The following is a 19,629-nucleotide window of genomic DNA, read 5'->3' as shown; positions in this document are numbered from 1 at the left end:
ACACACACACACACACACACACACACACGGAGGGTTTTCTGAGCCGTGTCTCTTTTGTTCATCAAACCAGACTCATCCACTTGTAGCCAGACAAGCAGGCAGAAGCAAACAAAAAAGACAGGGCTGCTTTTTGTCAATGAAAACCAAATACATAATACAGCTTGAATAAAACAGGATACTATGGCACAGACTTGTAATTCAGAGTTTTACGCTTGGCGTCTTGGCACATGCTTCCGCCTCTCCTTTTCTGTTGTGAATGTTCAGAATGCTTAAGCGCTGTTTTGAAAGCAGAGACCAGTTTTTCAAAACACAACACACATTTAGCACAAACACACACCCAATTAGCAGAACACCTCAGACCCTTTGCCAAATGAAACACTTGCAAAAACTATACACTAATTTATGAAAAATGTATTTTGTTACAATATGAAACAATTCTGCAATTAATTCTGTTTAAACCAGTTACGCACTGTTGTTGCTAACAGTTGTTAACAGTTGTTGCTCATTGATTAGAGTACTGCAAATAAAGTACACAGAGAAAGGGCAAATATACAATAAGACCAATGCTGCAGACTGAGGAAAAGTGCACGTTTAGCTCAGCAAACAACAGACAAACATGAAATACTGTATCCATTACAGGTCACAGTTAAAGATAAAAAAACACAGAAAATACTAGACATTTCTTGGCCTAGCTGGATCTGCCCAAAAAATGTAATCAACATCACAGGCGATATCCTCATTGTCAAGACAACGTGGGAAGAACCGTCTTGAATGTCGAATCCATCCTTGCACAGCTGCAAGTCAACGTGTTCCCAGGTGTCCTCCACGACCTGAATAAGGGGTACCTCTTCTTCTACCTCCTCCTCTTCTGTGCATTCCCCCTTTTACCCTCCCTCTTCTTCTGACTCCTTTACTTTTGGTTGAAGGCGGGTGAACTTAACTGCTGCATTTTTATAGTGCTTTAACCTGAATGGTTTGTCTCCAATTAAGCAATCATGTGTTTATGGCTGTGTTTCACAGATTGGCTGTGGTAATTTGACAGTGCTTTGGAATTGCAAGCAGGTGACATCATGATATACTTCTGTGTCTAACGTGTACAAGTGTGTTTAGTGTTTTGCGAATCCCTGTGTGTATTGTTTTGCAAAATGTCTGGAGCTGACATTGTGCTTATAGTGGTGCACATCTGGGCCAATGTTTTGCTCCTTGAGTTTAAGGTTTTGATAATAGTGTAATACTTTTGATTTTAGTGTGTAAGCAATCAGCAAAAACTGTAAGTCATAAATCCAAAGTGTTTATATATTTGTGTGCAGATGTTGGAGTGTGAACAGAGAGAGAGAGAGAGTGTGTGAGAGAGAATCAAACAGCAGGGAAGTTGTGTGAGAATGGAAAGAGGACAGTGGGCTCTGGTGACGCGTTAAATCAGCTGGGATTTGGGGGACTGGGGTTCAGTCTTAGTGTGAAATGAAGTTTTTCCCCTTCAACAATCACTTCATTATCAAAACCCAAGGAAATGACACACAGAGATACAAACACATGCTGTCTTATGCCATTCCGAAGTCTAAACTCTTATATCATAATGAATGACCAACAGAAGAGAAACAAAAGAGATTCACTCATGTACAGTACCTACTGTATCTTGCCTTCTATTTTTACATATATTTTGGGTCTACTGTGTACCTATTGTATTGTTTATTGAGTTTTGTATGCATGTGGGTTTGTGTGTTTACATTCAGGCTTGCGCATGTCTCTCTTTCTGTGTGGTAAAGAGCAGCATGAATATGGAGAATCTAGCCTCTGTTTGTTGTCTCACAGTCAGAGCACACTGTGTAGGAGAGAGATTAGCAACATCAGCTCATTCTTGTGATGCTGCACAGCAGAGGGGTGAGGGGGGAGAAAAAGTGAGGGATTGAGTTACCACAGATCATACACTATGTGTCACCACTGCTGGTCTCTGTCTTCAACACAGTTGAAATAACTTTTTGCAGTGGACACATGAGTTACTCTGAAATATATCTTGTTAGGGCATTTTTTGTTCTTAGACTTGAAAGTGGAGAGAGAGGGGGAATAACATGCATCAAAAGCTGGTTCAGTTCGACCAGCGGCCTCTGCGTCGATGACTGAGCCTCTGCATATGGGCACGCGCTAACCAGTTGAGCTAGCCAGGCGCCCAAGAAATAAATTTCTGACGGGGTTGTAGTTTTGTTTAAAGGCAGAAGGTTTTTCCGGGTTAGCGAAGCACCATTTGATACTCAAACTCTAGCTGCCCCATTGGAGCTGCTCTGCAGTAAAGAGACCAAGACTGGCTGCACAGGGCAGCTTCAAGGTGTGACTGTATACTGTATGGAACACACTGAACCCCTCCATACTAAGCTGCTGTCAGTCGCTTGCTAGCTAACTGAAAAAGATTAGAATATCATCTAGCTAACAAAAGGGAATGTTTCCGTCACAGCTGGAAACTGTCTAATCCTGTCTGATCACTCATGTTTGCGGTGACACATGAACTCCAATGTACAGGATTTATACAATGGAGGTGAATGGAAATTAGTTTGTGGTGCTCACTATGTGGTATTTTTAAAAGGATGTTTCTTAGATTTGTTCTTGAGAATGGTCCTAAGAAAAGTCTACATCAGATTCAGGACATGTTCTTAAAGTGATGGTTTCGGAGTAATTTCCCCCTAGGGTCCTTTGCACCTTGACCTCGAGCTAAACAATCCCCGAAGTTTTATCACCTGGGTCGAACGTGTTATGCGAGTTATGAGCTGAATAGTTTAGTACAGGCGCTAATGGAACCAACTGTGTATTTTGTAAATTACCCCACTAATAATGCCCGAAATGATACCAAACTTGTACAGTAGTACAAATAGGTTATGTACTCATAAAACGATGGATTGGAAAGTACTCGCAACAGAGAGCAGAAGCCAGCAGGAAAGTGTTATTTAAATAAACTCCTGATGTAGTTACAAACTTTCCAATCCATTGTTTTATGATTATATAACCTATTTGTACTACTTTAGAAATTTGGTATAATTTTGGGCATTATTAGTGGGGTAATTTACGAGATACACCCATGGTTCCATTAGCGCCTGCACTGAGCTATTCAGCTGATCACGCTAACTCGCCCAATGTTCAACCCAGGTGAAAAAAAGCTTCTGGGGGTTGTTTGGCTTGAGGTCTTGGTGCAAAGGACCCTAGGGGGAAATTACTCTGAACCCTCACTTTACAGATTTTTTTCCTTTTGTGTTCTTATAATTGTGAATCCCATTGTCCTCATAAATTCAAAGTGTGTGTTCCTAGTTGACAAATGAAAGCCCATTCCCTGTTACTGGGGTGGCAACAGAAATCCCAGAGGTGGATATTTAAAATCCTAGGCAAATTAAACCAAAATGATCTGCAAGAAGTTAGTAAGAAAATGCTTTGTTGTCGTTTGCTAAAGTTAAAAGATGGCAGATATATTTTTTTAAACCAGTAGGAATGATGTAAAAATCTGGTGCAATTAGATTATATAGCATGGAACCACTATTTTGCTAAACCTGAAGCACAGCTCACATTATACAGTAGGTTAAAAGAAATTTCCCTGGTGAATTGAGTACATCTACGACTGGTAAAGCAGGCCAGTATCCAGGTGCACAAATCAGCAAATCTTTGGGGAAAAGGAAAGGAAACATTACTTTGTGCTCAACAGCAAGTTAGGCCAAAACAGGATTCTTGTGATACAGCGTGACGATTCAGCAGGAGATGAGCAGCTAAACTAGTGGACATAAACAGGTGCACCCGCCTAGCGTTACATCTCAATACAAACCCCCACCTTCAAAGCAAATTTTCACCACTTTAGTAAATGCAAAAAAAAGCAATTATTGTAACAGCCTATTATTTTACCTTATTTTGCCAATAAAGCCATTTGTAGAAGCTTTCCTGTCCCCTCTGGTGGTTCTGGATGCATGTCAGTTGGCTTTCCTGTGATATTGATGTGATGTGAAGAGGATAGCTTCAGGCTAATTAGCCTTGGTCTGCCTTGGACTCGGTTCTGGTCAGCCTGACTGAACATAGAGCTGCAGACAGCCTGTGGTTAGCTGGACCCTCTTAGCCTCTCACTGGCCACATGGACGTGATAGCAAACACATAAACACTTTGGCTCAGGCTGTGGGCACTCTGTGCTTTCCTTATACCTTGGAATAGTAAAGTGAAATATCTGTCAGTTCTGGGCCAGTTTCATCAACAAGGATTTAGTTGAACTATTGACAAATTTTTTATAAAGAATTCAATAGAAAAGACTTTGCAACTGTCTTTAGAGAGAAGTCTTAGCTATGACATCGTCCATGAAGTCAGCCCAATTCGTTTGTATAATTAGCAAAGGAAGTGGGTGCTGTAGAGAAGAAGAGGAAGGATAGAGAAAACAAGGGGAAAGGCAAACTAGAGAAAAGAAGAAGCTTTAGGGAGCCGGTAAATGGGAATGGAAAGAGAACATTGGTGATGAAACCAGTCAAGCCAGTTCAGGTTTGAGCCACTGCTGAGCTTTAACAGCCCACCACCGCAAGCCAGGAATCAGGATTGGCTTAAAACCTGTTCCGCTGACACACTGCAGTTGTCAGTCAGCCAGTGGGATTATCACTCTGATTTTCATACGGTCACGGTCGCTGGGTTTTGGATTTCTGAATCATCAGCTAGTCTCCTTGATTGGCCAAGATGTTACTTGAGGCTGCAATTAACTAGCAGTGCTGTTGGGTCAGGGACTTTGAAAGGTTTTTATGAAATTTTTTTAACTTGGTTGGGGTAGTATCTAAAGAACATTAAATGAACATGTATTCAGGTGTGTCTTCCCATTGTTTTGTAGGATTTCCTTGCCTCTTTATGTCTGATCCAATCTTTACCATATGCAAAGCATTTTTGGATGGCTGCACCGGAGCTTTTGAAGACAATTTTGATACTCCAAACTGTGACATGCAAATAAAATTGGCAATAAAGGCACCACTTCGGCAGCGTTTCAAAGGGGCACAGACTGTTCAGTTCAGTGTTATGGTTGTGAACAGAGTGTTGATGCTATGATATGGAGATAAAGATGAAAGAGTAAGTGTTTACCCTTTTGAACCTGATATTATTTAACCATTTCCTGGCTTCTCACCATTATTAGCTCTTTGCCCTTCCAGCTGCTGGTCCTTTAAATTTCTCCTTTTCCACTTATTCAGAAAGTGAATAGATGAACTCCATTATCATCACACACTTTATTATACTATAAGTTGGACGTTAGTCTCTTTAAAAAGTACCTTGATAAATCAGACCCTCTTTTCTCTAATCACTATAATTGCTATCACAAATCCCTTCCACTTTAGCTCTTATTTTAATTCTATACTAAGCCAAATGTAAATTTAGCGATTTGAACCTGATTCGCTCTGCTTGTGCCCACCTGCAGCTCTTCAAATACAAATAACCGCCCTCTGACCTACCACTTCAATGTTATCTTCCTCTGTTCATCCATCGTCATATTCCTCTACTTTCTACCTTCATGTTTCCCCCTTAACATCCTTCCACCTTCCCTTTCTTCCATATCCTACCTGTCTTTGCATCTCTTGAATCTCTTTGCACCCACAAAGTGTTTGCTCTCCCTGTCTTTTTTCTCTCTCTCTCCCATGTCTCTCTCTTTGTTTCCCTTTTATCTGTATATTCCCTTTCTCATGTGTCTGTCTGCCTGTCTGCCTGTCTGTCTGTCTGCCTGTCTGTCTGCCTGTCTGCCTGTCTGCCTGTCTGTCTGTCTGTCTGTCTGTCTGTCTGTTTGTCTGTCTGTCTTTCTTTGTCTTTCCTTCGTGATGAAGGCAATCAAGCAATGCTCCTATAATTCTAGCAAGACAACAATCAATGATCAAGTTCAGTGTCCCTTTCAGTGCTTTTTTGTGCTCAATAGGTTTTTTCCCCCCAGTGGCATTGCACAATACACTAACTAATATCACTCAAGTGACTCAACATTTTGCTAAGCCTCTCTGCTTTTAGTTATAACCTTCAGCTACAACTAAGTAATTCACCCTTATCATACGATCATGCAATATTCTTTTTTGTTTGGTGATGTCCTGCCGTTTTTCAGATGATTGCCTGAATCCAAAAGCTGTCCCTGTTCCTCCTCCTACCTTGATCTCTCTCCCCTTGCCCTGCTCGTCATGTGAGTTGCTGTACAGGAGCAGCTAAGAGCATGTGTCTAAGGTTGGCATAACATTAGAGGGGGCATGCTATTTGATATGACGGTAATCTCCTGTTAAATCCCCCAAGAGTGAAACACAGCCGCCTGCAGCTTAACAGAGATTTCCAAAATGTTTTTCTTCTCTTCTTCCTCTTTTTTTTGCACAAGTATACCACCTCACTTAGATCAGCTCTGTGTCTGTGTGTGTGTGTGTGTGTGTGTGTGTGTGTGTACGTGTGGGTGTGGGTGTGTGTGTGTGTGTGGCATGTATGGGTGTGGAATTAGCGAGACTTAATGTCACTGTCCCCGGTTAAGGCGCTGATTAAGTTAAGCACCATAGTATTGGTTTATTGTTGAATAATGTGATTTAATGTAGAGGGGCAATGGTGTGTCATCAATGTTAAATGTGTGGTTGGTAAAACTTGAAGGAGGCTGATAATTCTCTTGGCTAAGCTGATTGGTTTCGTTTGCATGTACATTAGTTTAAAGAAATAACTACTATATTCCACTTTTGAACCACTGATTTTTGGTTTATAAAGTTGTAATTTGTAACGTTGCCATTGCTACTTCAGGCTACTCTGAATATTCAACACCTATTGCATGTTTGTAAACTCTGGAACAGGAGAACTCTTTTTTTCTCTAGTTTTTCAAAGAGCTATTGTATCAGATAATTTGGGTCATAATTATGTTGTAAAGCGCCTTCTGAGAACTTGTGGTTTAAGTTTATATAAATAAGCTACTTTTTATTCCTTACTTACCTCCAGAAAATACCAACAAAAAATAAATTGTTTCATAACTGATAATAAGATGTGTTTTAAAGACATAAAACACATGACTCATGCAAGTAGTTTGAATGTGGGGTTATCATATTTTCCCCATCACCTTGCTTTGTCTGAGAAATATGGTTGTTTGTCAGATATGAGCAAAACATTACTGTAAATAGGAGACTGAACATCAGCATGAGCTCATACTGGAGGGCCATGCTACAAACTATCGCATGTAGTGTAAAGCAAAGTAATACTTGCCTTTTTGGAGTTTCATGCAATGAAAACACATTGTTCAGTGGATTAACTGTTGCAGTAATTAAAACCTAACAACATGCATGTGTTGTTTTCTTTCAGAAATACAAGGAGTTTGAGCGTGCAGTGCGGGTGGAGGAGATTGACGGGTTGCGGCTGGTAAAGAGGTTGGCAGAGGACATGGAGGAGATGTTTCACAAGAAAGCCCAGGCAATGAAGGTACCTTAATCGTCATCTATCATATTTAACCTACAAGTACCTTAAAATGTATCAAAACACTTAAAATAAAGGACAACTCCAATAAAAGCACAGGGAAATGTAAAGATGTATTTAAAAAATAAAATCTATTGAGTTTTATTAACAACCATCTACATTTCATACATACTGTAATAAATAATACATGACAAAATACATAATATAATGTACAACATTTTCAGTTATAATGGTACATCTATTCCCAGAGAGATTGGGAATGAAAAAGCAAAGGTACTTGACTGCGCTCAGCTCAGTAAAATCACTTGGTAAAGTATTTATTTCCCTCTGCTGACCCTATTCGATGTCTGAAGAAGTGCTGTAGTGTCACAATGCCACAGTGAAACCAGACACATCATGCGTTTGCTGTGTGCATGTGTGAGAGAGATATGTGAAAGAGCGGGTGCTGTGGGTAAGGTGACAGACAGAGAGAGGCGGTGAGCCACCCATTAGTGTCCGTGCCACTTCATTGATCTGCTCAGACCAAACATCAGTATCTAAGAGGGGCTTTAAGAAAAAGCTCTAAACTAAGCTTACATGATTTGATTTCGGTTTTGTATGCGTTTATCATTTTATCACTTTTTTAATCATGCGGGTATGTGGAAAGGACAGTGTTACTGTACTTCTACTTAAAAAAACAAACAAATAGGAATATTGTACTTTTTACTACACTATATTTATTTGACAGTTATAATCAACAGTTATCTTGTGGTTGAGATTTTACATGCAAAACATATGATCTGCTAATTAAATATGCATTTTTGTATTTAATTTAAGTAACATTTACTTAAAAATTAAAATAGCACTAATATTGTATGCATGCATCCACCATAATAATGCAATAATTATATGATAAAATGAACCCTGAAAGAAGCCATTCTGCATAACGAGTACTTGTACTTTGATTTTGATTCACATTTGTTTAATATTTCTTGCTTTCACATTTTAGTGTACTTTTATTGTAGTATGTCTGACTTTTCTTAGATAAAACATCTGAATGCTTCATTCACCATTGTTGACATATGTAAAGTATGAACACTCTTGTCCACAACTGTGCGCGAGCATGTCTGCATGTGTGGACATGTATGTATGTTTGTCAATGTTGTAACAGGTGCAGTTCAGGATGTGTCCACGGTGCACTGCCTCTCTGGCTGAAGCTCTAGCTCCAGGTGATGGATCTTATCAGGACAACATGGTGCTGTTAACAGAAATTGGATTTCTCTCTGAGAGTCGGGTGCATGGATACAAGCTGAAAGGAAAGCGATAGAGATAGGGGGGATGGCGGGGAGGGGGTTAGGGGGCACAGATAGTGACAAACCATTTCCGTGCTTTAGCTTTACTCGTGCCTGTGTTATTATTCTTATGTATGGTACCTTTGCATGCTCGGATTGCATGACCATGCCTGATGCACCGTGTTACATTCCCTTTGAAAGCATTCACATTTCCACCCGTCCACATGCATACGAGTCGTCACATAGAGAAGCTGAAGTATTTCATGCTATAGTGAGTCATCTGGCATTTCAGAAATATGACTCCTACTCTTACACAATTATTGCTGGAATGAAATCAAGGTTCTAATTGAATATTGTTACCGGTTATGTAAAAACTATCATATTAACTTACTCAGTTTTCTAATTATAATGAATTGTTTTGGAATTAAAACACCACTATGCTTTTTCCAAACCAGTATCAACTGTAATTAATTTGTGTACAAAAAAAAAAATCAGTTGCAACTGTCTGATAAACGTAATTGTCGACAAGTATCTGTGCTGTGAGCTCAGATGTATTGAAACCAGTACCATAGTTTTCTGTGTGTGCCATTGCCTCAAGAGTGCGTTAAAATCCTAGAGATTCGAGGACTCGACTAGCTAATAGCTTTGCTAAAGCCGCCTGCCCGGGAGCTGGATGCCTGATAATTGTGCATCTCAGTGGGGTAGAGTGTGCCAGTGTGTGTTCATATGTGTGTGGAGTAAGTTATGGGGGTTGATGAGAAGATGAGATAGAATACTGGTCACAGGGGTGATGGAATTGCACTTCAGCAAAGACAGATAAAAAGCTGTGGGAGGAACAGGAAGAATAAATGTTATAGGAAAGAACATGAAAGAACATGGAGGAGTGAAAAAGAGGCAGTATGCACACATTGTGGAGAATTTAACTCCTTGTCTGCTGCTGTCATGATTCCACTTTACCTCTGCCTTGCTCATTTGTAACGCAAACAATTTGCCTTGTGATAGATTGCTAGTTGTGAACATACAATGGAAGTCTAAATGAGTCCCTTTGCCCTGTTTTTCTCCATCTTTCTTCAATTTCTTTCTGCTTTTATTACCCAAACTCTCATCTGTCTGGCCTAGGGTGCAGTCTCGCTGCTGTCCTTAAGCATGCCTCGCTCCTTTGTCTGTCTCTCCCCTCTCTACTCCGCCTCTTCCCATCTCTCTGCTTTTTGCTAAAGTATATATGGCGCTTCAGTGATTCAATTTCCATGCAGGGGCTCTCCCCTGTCCATCAACGTGGTTTTATCTCCCCGTCTCCATGTTGATTCCCCCTTTTTATCGCCTGCCACCACCTGCCGAGAGACAGCAGCCTCTACTGCTGTAAAAGGTTTCACCTGTATATGTGTGCATGCTGCAGTGTGTTAGAGAGAACATTCGTGCTTTCATTCTTGTGTGTTAAGATAATGTGTTTGATACAGAGAGGGGAAGAAGATACATGTTTATAAGTTTAATTCACAATAAGCTCTCTGCAGATTTTGTGCATGGTATTGTGTGTGTAGTAACAGAGTTTATGTGTGTAGTTGCATTCAGAATTGTTGTTCAATTGTATTCATGTCTCTATCCCCTCTCCCTTATCATATCCACATTATTTTAGCAAGCACAGCCTCTTCTCTGTCTGATCAAAAACATGAAACATTGGGGTTGCTTCAGCTAATTTAATTGCAACTACTCCACCATTATAGATAAGATAACATGGCCAATGAAACAATGTTTCAAAGTAAGCATGTGTTTGCAAAGGGCATTGTGTGTGTCCTTGTCTGTAGCTCCCACAGGCATGTACTGTATATGTATTTATGTGTTTATTCCTGGGCTCAGCAAGCATCTTAGCTCACCAATGCAGCTTTTTAACTTACTATTACCTTCATCAGTTCCTGAGTTGGTGGGCTAAACCTCTCGTCTCGTCTCGTCTCGTCTCCTCTCGTCTTCTCTCATATCCCCTCCTCTCCTCTCCTCTCCTCTCCTCTCCTGCTGAAAATGGTGGCAACAGCAGACGTTTAAAGAAGCAGTGAACATGTTATCAAAGTTGAAAGGCGTGGAGCTATTGTAATGCCCTCTTTGAAGTTAAGCACGGCTGTGTTTCATGTGACAAATGCACTTCAAAGCAGAGTGGATGCCTTGCTGCTAGGGCTGTTTCTTCTGTAATGGCATTCAGACTCTGCACGCGCTGTACCTGCTGATATCATTTACCTGTAGCAGCTACTCCTCTGTAGTCCTCAACATGATTACCAGTGTATTGCAGGGGAAGTCTACATGAGTTTATGTTCAAAATAAAAAAGCACACACAGGACTTTAAAAGTGTCTGCCAGCAAAACCTTCTAAAACATTTAAATTTCATTTGCTGACATATACAGGGAATTTTAAACTCAAATACAGCAATGTGGCACACCTCCTCCTCTGCAAGAGATAATTTAAATTACGATGTGTGTCCTTGCAATTGAACTGCTGAGCATATAACGACATTTCTCAAAAGAAGTCAGACAGAGCATGATACACCAGCAATCAGACAATTAAACCTCAAGGTTAGCATACAAAGAATTAAGAGATTGGCTCATCACAATTACCAGTTGGTGAAGCTAATTCTCCGGTCCTATGCCATATACACCATTGCAGAAGAAGAGGGTTTAAGGAAGTGATGTAATTAAAAGGTCCATTGAAACTGTGTAGAAAGGTGATAGAAATATGGTGTTTATGTTAGTTTCATGCATATATTTGAGGAACATTACTGAGTTGACATTGACATTGGTCCACACCAATTTTGTCACATGTCATGTCCATCGTAATTGGTTCGATAAGTGTGTTGCCATTGCATTTCATCATATTATGTATTCCTATTCATTTTTCCAAATGTCTGAAATTTTTACACAGGTTTCTCTATTCGCAAATTGAAGAAGCATATACAGACAGATGAATGGAAACACACTTAATGTCACTTGCCATAAATTTACTTTTTCAAAAATGTTTGTATACTGATAATGATACATAAATGAGAGCTTAACTTGCTTGTTTGTTGGTATAGTTCTGACAGGGACTATAATGGTGTGGTCCGGCCCTGCAGTCTTGTCCTGACCTTTCCTTCTGTCTACCCTCTTCCTTGACATTCCACGCTGTCACACTGAGCTGACAGCACTGCTCCCCTCATTTCCCTAATTTCATTAGCTCTCTTCAGTCTCAGATCATTGCCACGTCTGTGTGTGTATCTGTCTGTCTGTGTTTGTCTGTTAAGAGTGATGGCTACTAATGACAGAGCCAGCCAGTAGATGTCAGGACAGCGACGGTCTCTTCCTTGTCCTTCTCCCTGGTTGTTTTTTCATCACCAAGAAGTCACAGTGAGAAAGATGAAATGGCTTTTCACAGACATTTTTGACTTGTCATAGTAGGAAAAGCACAGGTGTTACTAATAACACTATCGATGGCTCTGTCCTATTCAAATGTCCAGTGAGAGTAACAGTGAGCTGGCATGCACAATACCAGGACCCTGAAATGTAAGTAGCTAAATGGAATTCATTCATCATTCATTTTATTATTTAAATATACATTTACTGTGCTTTTCTTACTGTGACAAGTAAAAATGTCTTCTGAGGCCTATTGTCTTCTCGAGAGATGAAATGCAGATGTAGACCGGAAGGATGGGAAAGGTAAAGAAAAGAGTTAAGTCAAAAGTTCAGTTCAGGCATTAAATGAAAGTGAAGAAAGAGCAAATATGAGACAGAGAAGAAAGGATTGGCAGGGCTGGGTTACGCACTTCATATTCCCTTTATATTCCTTTTCAGTCAGCACAGCTGCTAAGAACTTGTCAAGTATTGATTATTGGGACATGATGTTTCAAAGCACACTATTCCCCTCACTCTCTTTCCCTTTGTGTCTGTCTCCCCACCATGCTCTTTATACTTGGCTTGTACCCAATCTAAATGTGCAAAACAGTGGAAGCAAGTGTCACAGAGCACTTTTCCATTTTGTTGATGCTGCATCTCTTCCCTGGCTGGTTTGACAATATTAATTGCTGTCCCCAGTGCTATTGATGGGCTGACCCGAGCCAATCCCGCTTAGCCCAGCTCAGGCCTCGATGGATCAGGGCTCTGGCAGAACCAAGACCCATAGGACATGCCCTGATCCAATAGGCCAAGGCTTAGGTAGCATTTGTTCTCACAACCAAGAAAAAGCTAAATCTGGCCAAGTAGAAGCATGCCAAATTATTCAAGTGCATTAGCTTGTGTTTATATATATGAAAGGTTGCACATATGTTGTAGCCATTCTTAAAGGTACAAACATATTTAGACGTGAGAAAAAGTGTCAAAGCTTCCATCTACACATGCAGAAAAAGCTGATATGTGTATAATTTGTGTTGCTGTTGGTAAGTTGTTCAAGTTCAATAGCAACTCTGCTAGGGCAAAATGTTCAGATTTTCTCAACAAATATTTCTAAAAGATTATATGGAAAAAGGAAAAGTTAAGTTCGAACCCAAAATACAAATGTATGCAGGACAAACAGCACACAGCACCTCTGGAAATGTTTTTTTTTATGTGAGTCTATTTCGACATGGAGTTGACTGCGGTCTTGTTTTTGGCTACCTTGGAAGAACATTCAGATTCAGGCCACTGCCTCCTCTTTGTGGAGGGAGTGTGCCGAGGCAAGGCTTAATGTACTGCTTTAAAAAGTCCAAGACTTCCTCTACCAGTCAATAATGTATGTGACACCCCATCCACCCCTACTCTGCCTCTCTGATAGCGGTTGTTAGCATAGCTCAGCTGTATATGACAGCTTTAGCTAACTTTCATGGCTTAAGTGTTGCATTCATAATGGATAGGCATATGTTAGGGTCAGTGACTTTAACCATCAGAAAACCACACAGCAAGTACATTCACAAGAACAATAAGGCAATCATGTTGACAGCTAAATGACAGGGATCGTTAATGAACTTTTGAAAGTGTAAACAAGCTGAATCCTTTGTCAGGCAAATCATAATCACAGCTTGTCAGATAATGAAAGGGGGTAGGTAATTCCAAATGTCAGAGAAATGGACTGGGTGGTTGGAAGGGGGCGGGATGAATAATGATTAAATAGGAACGGAAATTGTGTTAAATCAAGAGGGAAAACATTGCTTCACAATAATGTCTCTTTACAAGGACCACACATGTTGTGTTATATTTGACACTATCACTAAGTTTGAAAATCCTTTACAGATCTTGTGTTAAAACTCTCAGTATAGTAGCTGTGTTAAAAATAACACAAAATGTTTGGTCCCTATATAGACTCTTTAGGGCGTTGTTAAGACATGTTAAGACATCTCTGTTAAGAGTGTAGGGAACTGAAAGAAAAGAGTTTTTTTCTTTCAGGCTAAAAACTTTAGGTCTAAACTAGAGCTAGGCGACATGCCAAAAATCTTCTATCCCTATATATTGTAGTTAATTTCATATCTTGCTAAAGATATATATAACAATATAGCATGTTTTCTGGTAATTCAATGAATAAATAGTCAATAACCACATAGTAAAGCATATTTTTTTCATACTCCTGTGTGAATTCAATACTTGACAAATTAAAAGTACTAAGTATTATCTCATTTTATTACGAAATGTTGTGCTAAATGAGCTTAACGTGCAAGAATCAGAACATAAAGCGTTCAAATAATGCAAATGTTGCTGTAAAGGCTGTGACATACCAACCCGATAACCATCCGGAGGGGCCATCGGCCTTCATTTTGGCCGACCTGACATGCTCAGTCGGAAGGCGGGCACTGCCAGCAGTCTGATTCAAATGGCCAATCTAATTGGTGGAGTGCAATCCCGGAAACGAGGAGCAGGGTGAGCATGACAAAAATCTTTTAAACTGACCTTTGTCAATCTGAAATGAAGACAGATTAACTAACTGCATGGCCTATTTCTCGCTTAAAATGTTTTCAGAAGCCACCATGACCGTCTGGTTTTTTAATTTTTGGGCGACAATACAGGTTAGAGGCGCCTGCTGTTACGGAGACGCATTACGTTTCGTCTCTTTGATGTGTTCCGAGGCACTTTATTGACCAACTCGGGGGGACTGATCAGTCCAACTGCCTTTTCTGCCAAGGGTTGGCCATCTGGTTGGTTTATCAGGGGAACAACCAATATAGAATAATATATACTATAGACATTTTTATATCATAGACATTTTTGTTTTGAGAATATGATTTGTCATATCGCCCAGTCCAAGTCTAAACTGGTCAGAATTCATAGGGACCCAAATCTGATTTTATCGTGGGATATTAGTCTCAGATTTTTAAACTGTGATGCAAAACACACAGATATTTTGTCATTGCTGACATAAATGTCAATAAACATTGTCCATACCTCAGACTTTTCCTTCTGTTAGGACAAAATAAATTGTCTTGATGCTAATGTTTTCTTCGCAGGCATTCTTTTCTGTGTTAATATGCATCACCTCAGCCAACTTGACAACCCCAAAGTGTCATAGAAAGTGCTGGCCAAGCAACAGGGGGCTACCTGTCATCTTGTTAACATAACACACTCCTGTGGTTTGATTTTGGCTAAAAACAAATCAACAAATAAAATGAGCCTGAAGGAATCAAGGGAAAATGGAGCCTGACCCGGACTAGACTAGTCGGGTGTGGTCTTATCAGGTTTGTGATGAGAATCTAAAGTGCTGTAGTGAAGATGAAAACCAGCAGAAAGGCATCAGGGATCTGTTATCAGGTAGAGATGTCAGACTTCTAGCACTTCTAGCACTAATAAGTCTAGTTACCAAAGCTAGTCTTGTTAGCTCCGTGTGTTCAGCTTTTACCCTGTCAGCTGCAGTGAAGACCTGTGGATGTGTATGTTTGTAAGCGTGTTTTTTCATGGAGACAACAGTGCCTGCCCCTCTGACTGTGCCAGTTTAATTATTGCTGTCATCTCATACCAAGCATGTGCCTCAACAGAATTAATTGAGAAAAAAAGTAATTTCCTCTCTCTTTTTAAACTGCATCATACACTCTGGCAGGACCACCTATTGACAAAAAGACAAGGCAGACTCATTTGAACATATGCGAGAGAGACACACAAAAACATGCCGACAGCTCACACATTCACATACGCCCACAGTGACACAACATACACACAAAGACAAACACACCACCTGGAGTGTTCATCCTGGTGATATGCTGAAATTGAAATTCACAGAGTGAGTAGTACCTTAACCTCCTTATCTCTAATCTGTTTTTCCAATTGAAAAACTCCTTGCTTTTAAGACAGTTGTGTTTACCCTAGAGCTTTAAATCTCCCAGCATGGTAAGCTACATTACATGAATAATATGCCAGAATAGAATATTCACTTATACACGATTATTTAATGAAGTATTCAAATGAGATGAAATTTTCATTTACCATGAATGATAATTAATAAATGTTGTGTAATTGTTAAAGCCAGTTGTCTTTCCTATTTACCCATATGGCAGATTAATAGACCCAATTTTGAGTAGGGAAGAAATTATACATTTCAATTTGAGAGACATTTATTTAGACCATTTTACATCAAATTCAATCAGATTCCATCGTGGCCACATTGACACACTTTCATACTCTCACATTCAATGATTGACATTTGCAAAAGCAGCTGCAAGACAGAATTGGTCAAAGGTCTAATATCTTAACACGTGTCAGCTGAGAAAAACACTCATGCATGCAACACACACACACACACACACACACACACACACACACACACTCACAATTGCTGAAAAATGTTTCTATCAATACCGTCTTTACAGGCAGCGCTGACATTTCGCTGGGAGTGTGAGGCTAAGCATTCAGACCTTTAGAGATTGTTATTCTTTCATTCCTCTCTCATCCTCCCTTTATTCCACCTTCCTTATCTTTGTTTGTTCCTAGTGCATGCTTTGTTGTGGATTTTCAGCAGATGAGATTTTTATAGTGCCTTTCCATGGCCGGATGCACACATGCCCTCGCATAGGCGTAAGAGTTTCCTAATCAATTCTAAAAAGATCTGAAATCCAGGCCAGAGAGAACACAGAGGCATTCACTGTGTGTTCTGCTGTTCTCTCTCAGCCTATCAGACCAGGAAGGAAGCAGAATGTATCCATGAATCAATAGCCGACCGGAACCGAGCACAGAATGATATGCAACAATATGCAATGGCCAGGTGTGTTGCTATGGTGAAGAAAATGATTGGCCAGGCTCTAGATTAGAGTGTTTACTTCCCAAAACAGCCTCCCTGCAAACACACACACACAAACACAAACACAAACACAAACACACACACACACACACATTGCTTAGCTGAAATAAGCTGGCTGATTGCAGTAGTTTTACGGGTTAAGCCATTTGAATGGAAATGCGAAATGGAAGTGCATTACCAAAACTCGTAGACACCAAGACCAGCTGTGAATGAGTGAAATGACTTTCTCTGAGAACATACCATGCGCATCACAGTTGAAAATAGAAAGAGGTGCTTGTGTGTGTATGTGTGAGAAATACCTGAAGCTGTTACTCAAAGCCCAAAAACCTTTCATCAGGTTCACCTTTAGCCCATTTGAATTGCTGCTCTATGCCAGCCATTATTACCCGTGACTTTCTATGGAGTACAATTTCCTCACAGACCACAGACAGGAGGGACTGGCACCTTTGTATCATATATACAAATGACTGTATCAGCATTCACCTATCACCACATTTGTACCTAATATACTCTGATGTCGCTGCCATACGAGGACCAATCTGTGACAATAACTCTGTAATAACTGCATTACATTGTGCTATTCTGACTGATTCCTGTCTGTAGGGTGCATTGAAAATTAAACCTTGCAACGAAAAATAATTAACAAGTGATTCATCAAGCAAAACTGAGAGTTTTCAGCTTTCTGCTGTTTTATATAATTGTGAATTGAATATCTTTCGGTTTTTGTCTATTAGTTGGACAAAACGATATATGAAGATGTCATCTCAGCCTCTGTTTATTTTTAACTATTTTCTGGCATTTGTTTAAATAATCCATTGTTTAGTCTGATTTTGCATGCTAACTGATTATTTAAATAAAATCAGATTGATGAGAAAAAAAAGAATCACTATTTGAATCCCTATTCTTCATTAAAAAAACACATTGAACCTAAAAAGACTTTGAGTTGACTGGGAGACTGGGAGCTGTATCCTTAAGGTGGATAATAATATATAAAGGTAATTTTGACAGCACTCTAATTACTACTATTTATTGCCACATGGACATTTTGGGTAAGACACCTTTCTTCAGCGTCTTTCACAGACAATCTCAAACAATACTACACAGGTAGGGTTAATTATACACAAACAGCTCATCAACTACATCCCAAGAGAGGGAGCCACAACATATCCAGACACTAGGTTTACCAAGTCAAAATTATAAGACAAAAATGAGAAATTAAAAGACAGGGAAATCACCAATTCATAAATAAACACAAGCCTTCACACCGTGAATTCATTATTACACTTCAGCACAGATTATGTTTTTTCACTTTTTTGGGGTTTCCCAACATAATACAAATAACATGGACATTTTAACAAACAGCGAGAGAGAGAGAGAGAGAGAGCAAGAGCCATTATCACATTATATACTGTAATGTGAGTGTGAAGGTTTGTATTATGCTGGATTATTGCCATTGTACTAAATATGCAAGTCATAAAGCAGGGAGAACTTTCTCTGTGATTATCTTTAATTTGAGAAGGATGGCAGTGAGATGTTGCCTTCTTTTGACAAAAAGCTTTTTTCGAAAGACGATTGAGAGAGAGAGAGAGGGAGAGAGAGAGAGAACTCAATGTTGACTCCAAGGGACACAGACCCGCACCACCCTACAGGCACACACAGCAGACGGTAGCAGCAGGTGTATGTGTGTATGTCTGTGTGTACAGTGTGTTGTTAAGTGAATGAGAGAAAGAGAGTGCATCTGTAAAACAGCATGAAGTGGTGATTATGGAGTTTGTTGTTGTAGTGTCAAAAGAACCCAAAAGCAGTACCTCTACTGCTGAACCATTTAGCAAAATAGATTTTTTTTGCAAGATGGCCAAATGTCTGTCCACTATCTGTGTATGCATTTATGTTTGTCTGTCCTAAGAGCTTGTGCTCCAGTGCTAACGGGTACTTATAAAGCCAGTTGTAAAGCTACTTTTTTTAGGGTTGTTTCTCTGCCTACTCTTATTTGAGCCACTAATCAATTCACTTTTGTACTAAGACAGTTTTTTCTCCTTCCCTCTACTGCTATAGAGACTTGTAGAGGCGGCAGAGGAAGCCCACCTACAGCACGAGGAGGATCCAGACCTACAGGTACATGTGTATGTGTGTGGATCTACAGTATATTCTTACACCACAAACATTGTTTCAATGTGTTTCAACATGTTCATTCCCTGTTCATGCAAGCTTGTTCATTAAATCATGCTGGAAATAATGTCCCTCAAAAGCCAGTGCTTCTGGGATTGGGCCCCCAGTGAGAGAGAAAAATCAGCGAATGACAAGTGCCTCTGTAAACACAACAGAGGAGAGGCGGGGAGAAAAGGCATTAGGAATCTTGTTCTGCAGTCTGATCGCTTGACTAGGCTTAAGTCTTTTCTCTTTTAAAAGTGTGTTTGTCCACATCTCTCTATAATCAATTTGACAGCATATGTCACAGTCCCACATGAGCAGGCAATTGAACAAAAAATCCACCCCAACTCTTCAACATCTGTTAGTGACCATTTACAACACAACCATGAATCCATCCTCTTTAATATTAACATTACCATAGACAATGAGAAGCCACATTGAACCAATTCTAGGATACGGACTAAATGGATAGGTCATCATTGAGATGTGCACACGTCAAGGGGATCTTAAACAAATCAGAAAGACTTAGAGCTCATAAGGAGATTATGAGGAGTTGCAACGTGGCACCTATCTCTCCATCCCATGGGCCCACCACCTGTGGGAG

At 39.9% G+C, this 19,629-nt stretch overlaps 1 protein-coding gene across 3 annotated transcripts in view; it reads left to right on the top strand.

Annotated features, from left to right (window-relative positions):
* The window catches only part of cacna2d3a (calcium channel, voltage-dependent, alpha 2/delta subunit 3a), a 151,105-nt gene that overhangs the window by 47,083 nt on the left and 84,393 nt on the right, over positions 1 to 19,629 (top strand). For all 3 annotated transcript variants that reach the window (XM_032521692.1, XM_032521691.1, XM_032521690.1), the window contains exons 3-4: positions 7,288 to 7,404; positions 18,930 to 18,989. In XM_032521692.1, the coding sequence (XP_032377583.1) occupies positions 7,288 to 7,404; positions 18,930 to 18,989 (177 nt within the window). The remainder of the gene's footprint in view (positions 1 to 7,287; positions 7,405 to 18,929; positions 18,990 to 19,629) is intronic.

The sequence above is a fragment of the Etheostoma spectabile genome, chromosome 7, assembly GCF_008692095.1.
Source record: "Etheostoma spectabile isolate EspeVRDwgs_2016 chromosome 7, UIUC_Espe_1.0, whole genome shotgun sequence".
NCBI classification, from domain to species: Eukaryota; Metazoa; Chordata; class Actinopteri; order Perciformes; family Percidae; genus Etheostoma; species Etheostoma spectabile.
The sequence above is the reverse complement of the archived record's forward strand: the minus strand, read 5'-3'. Positions and strand labels throughout refer to the sequence as shown.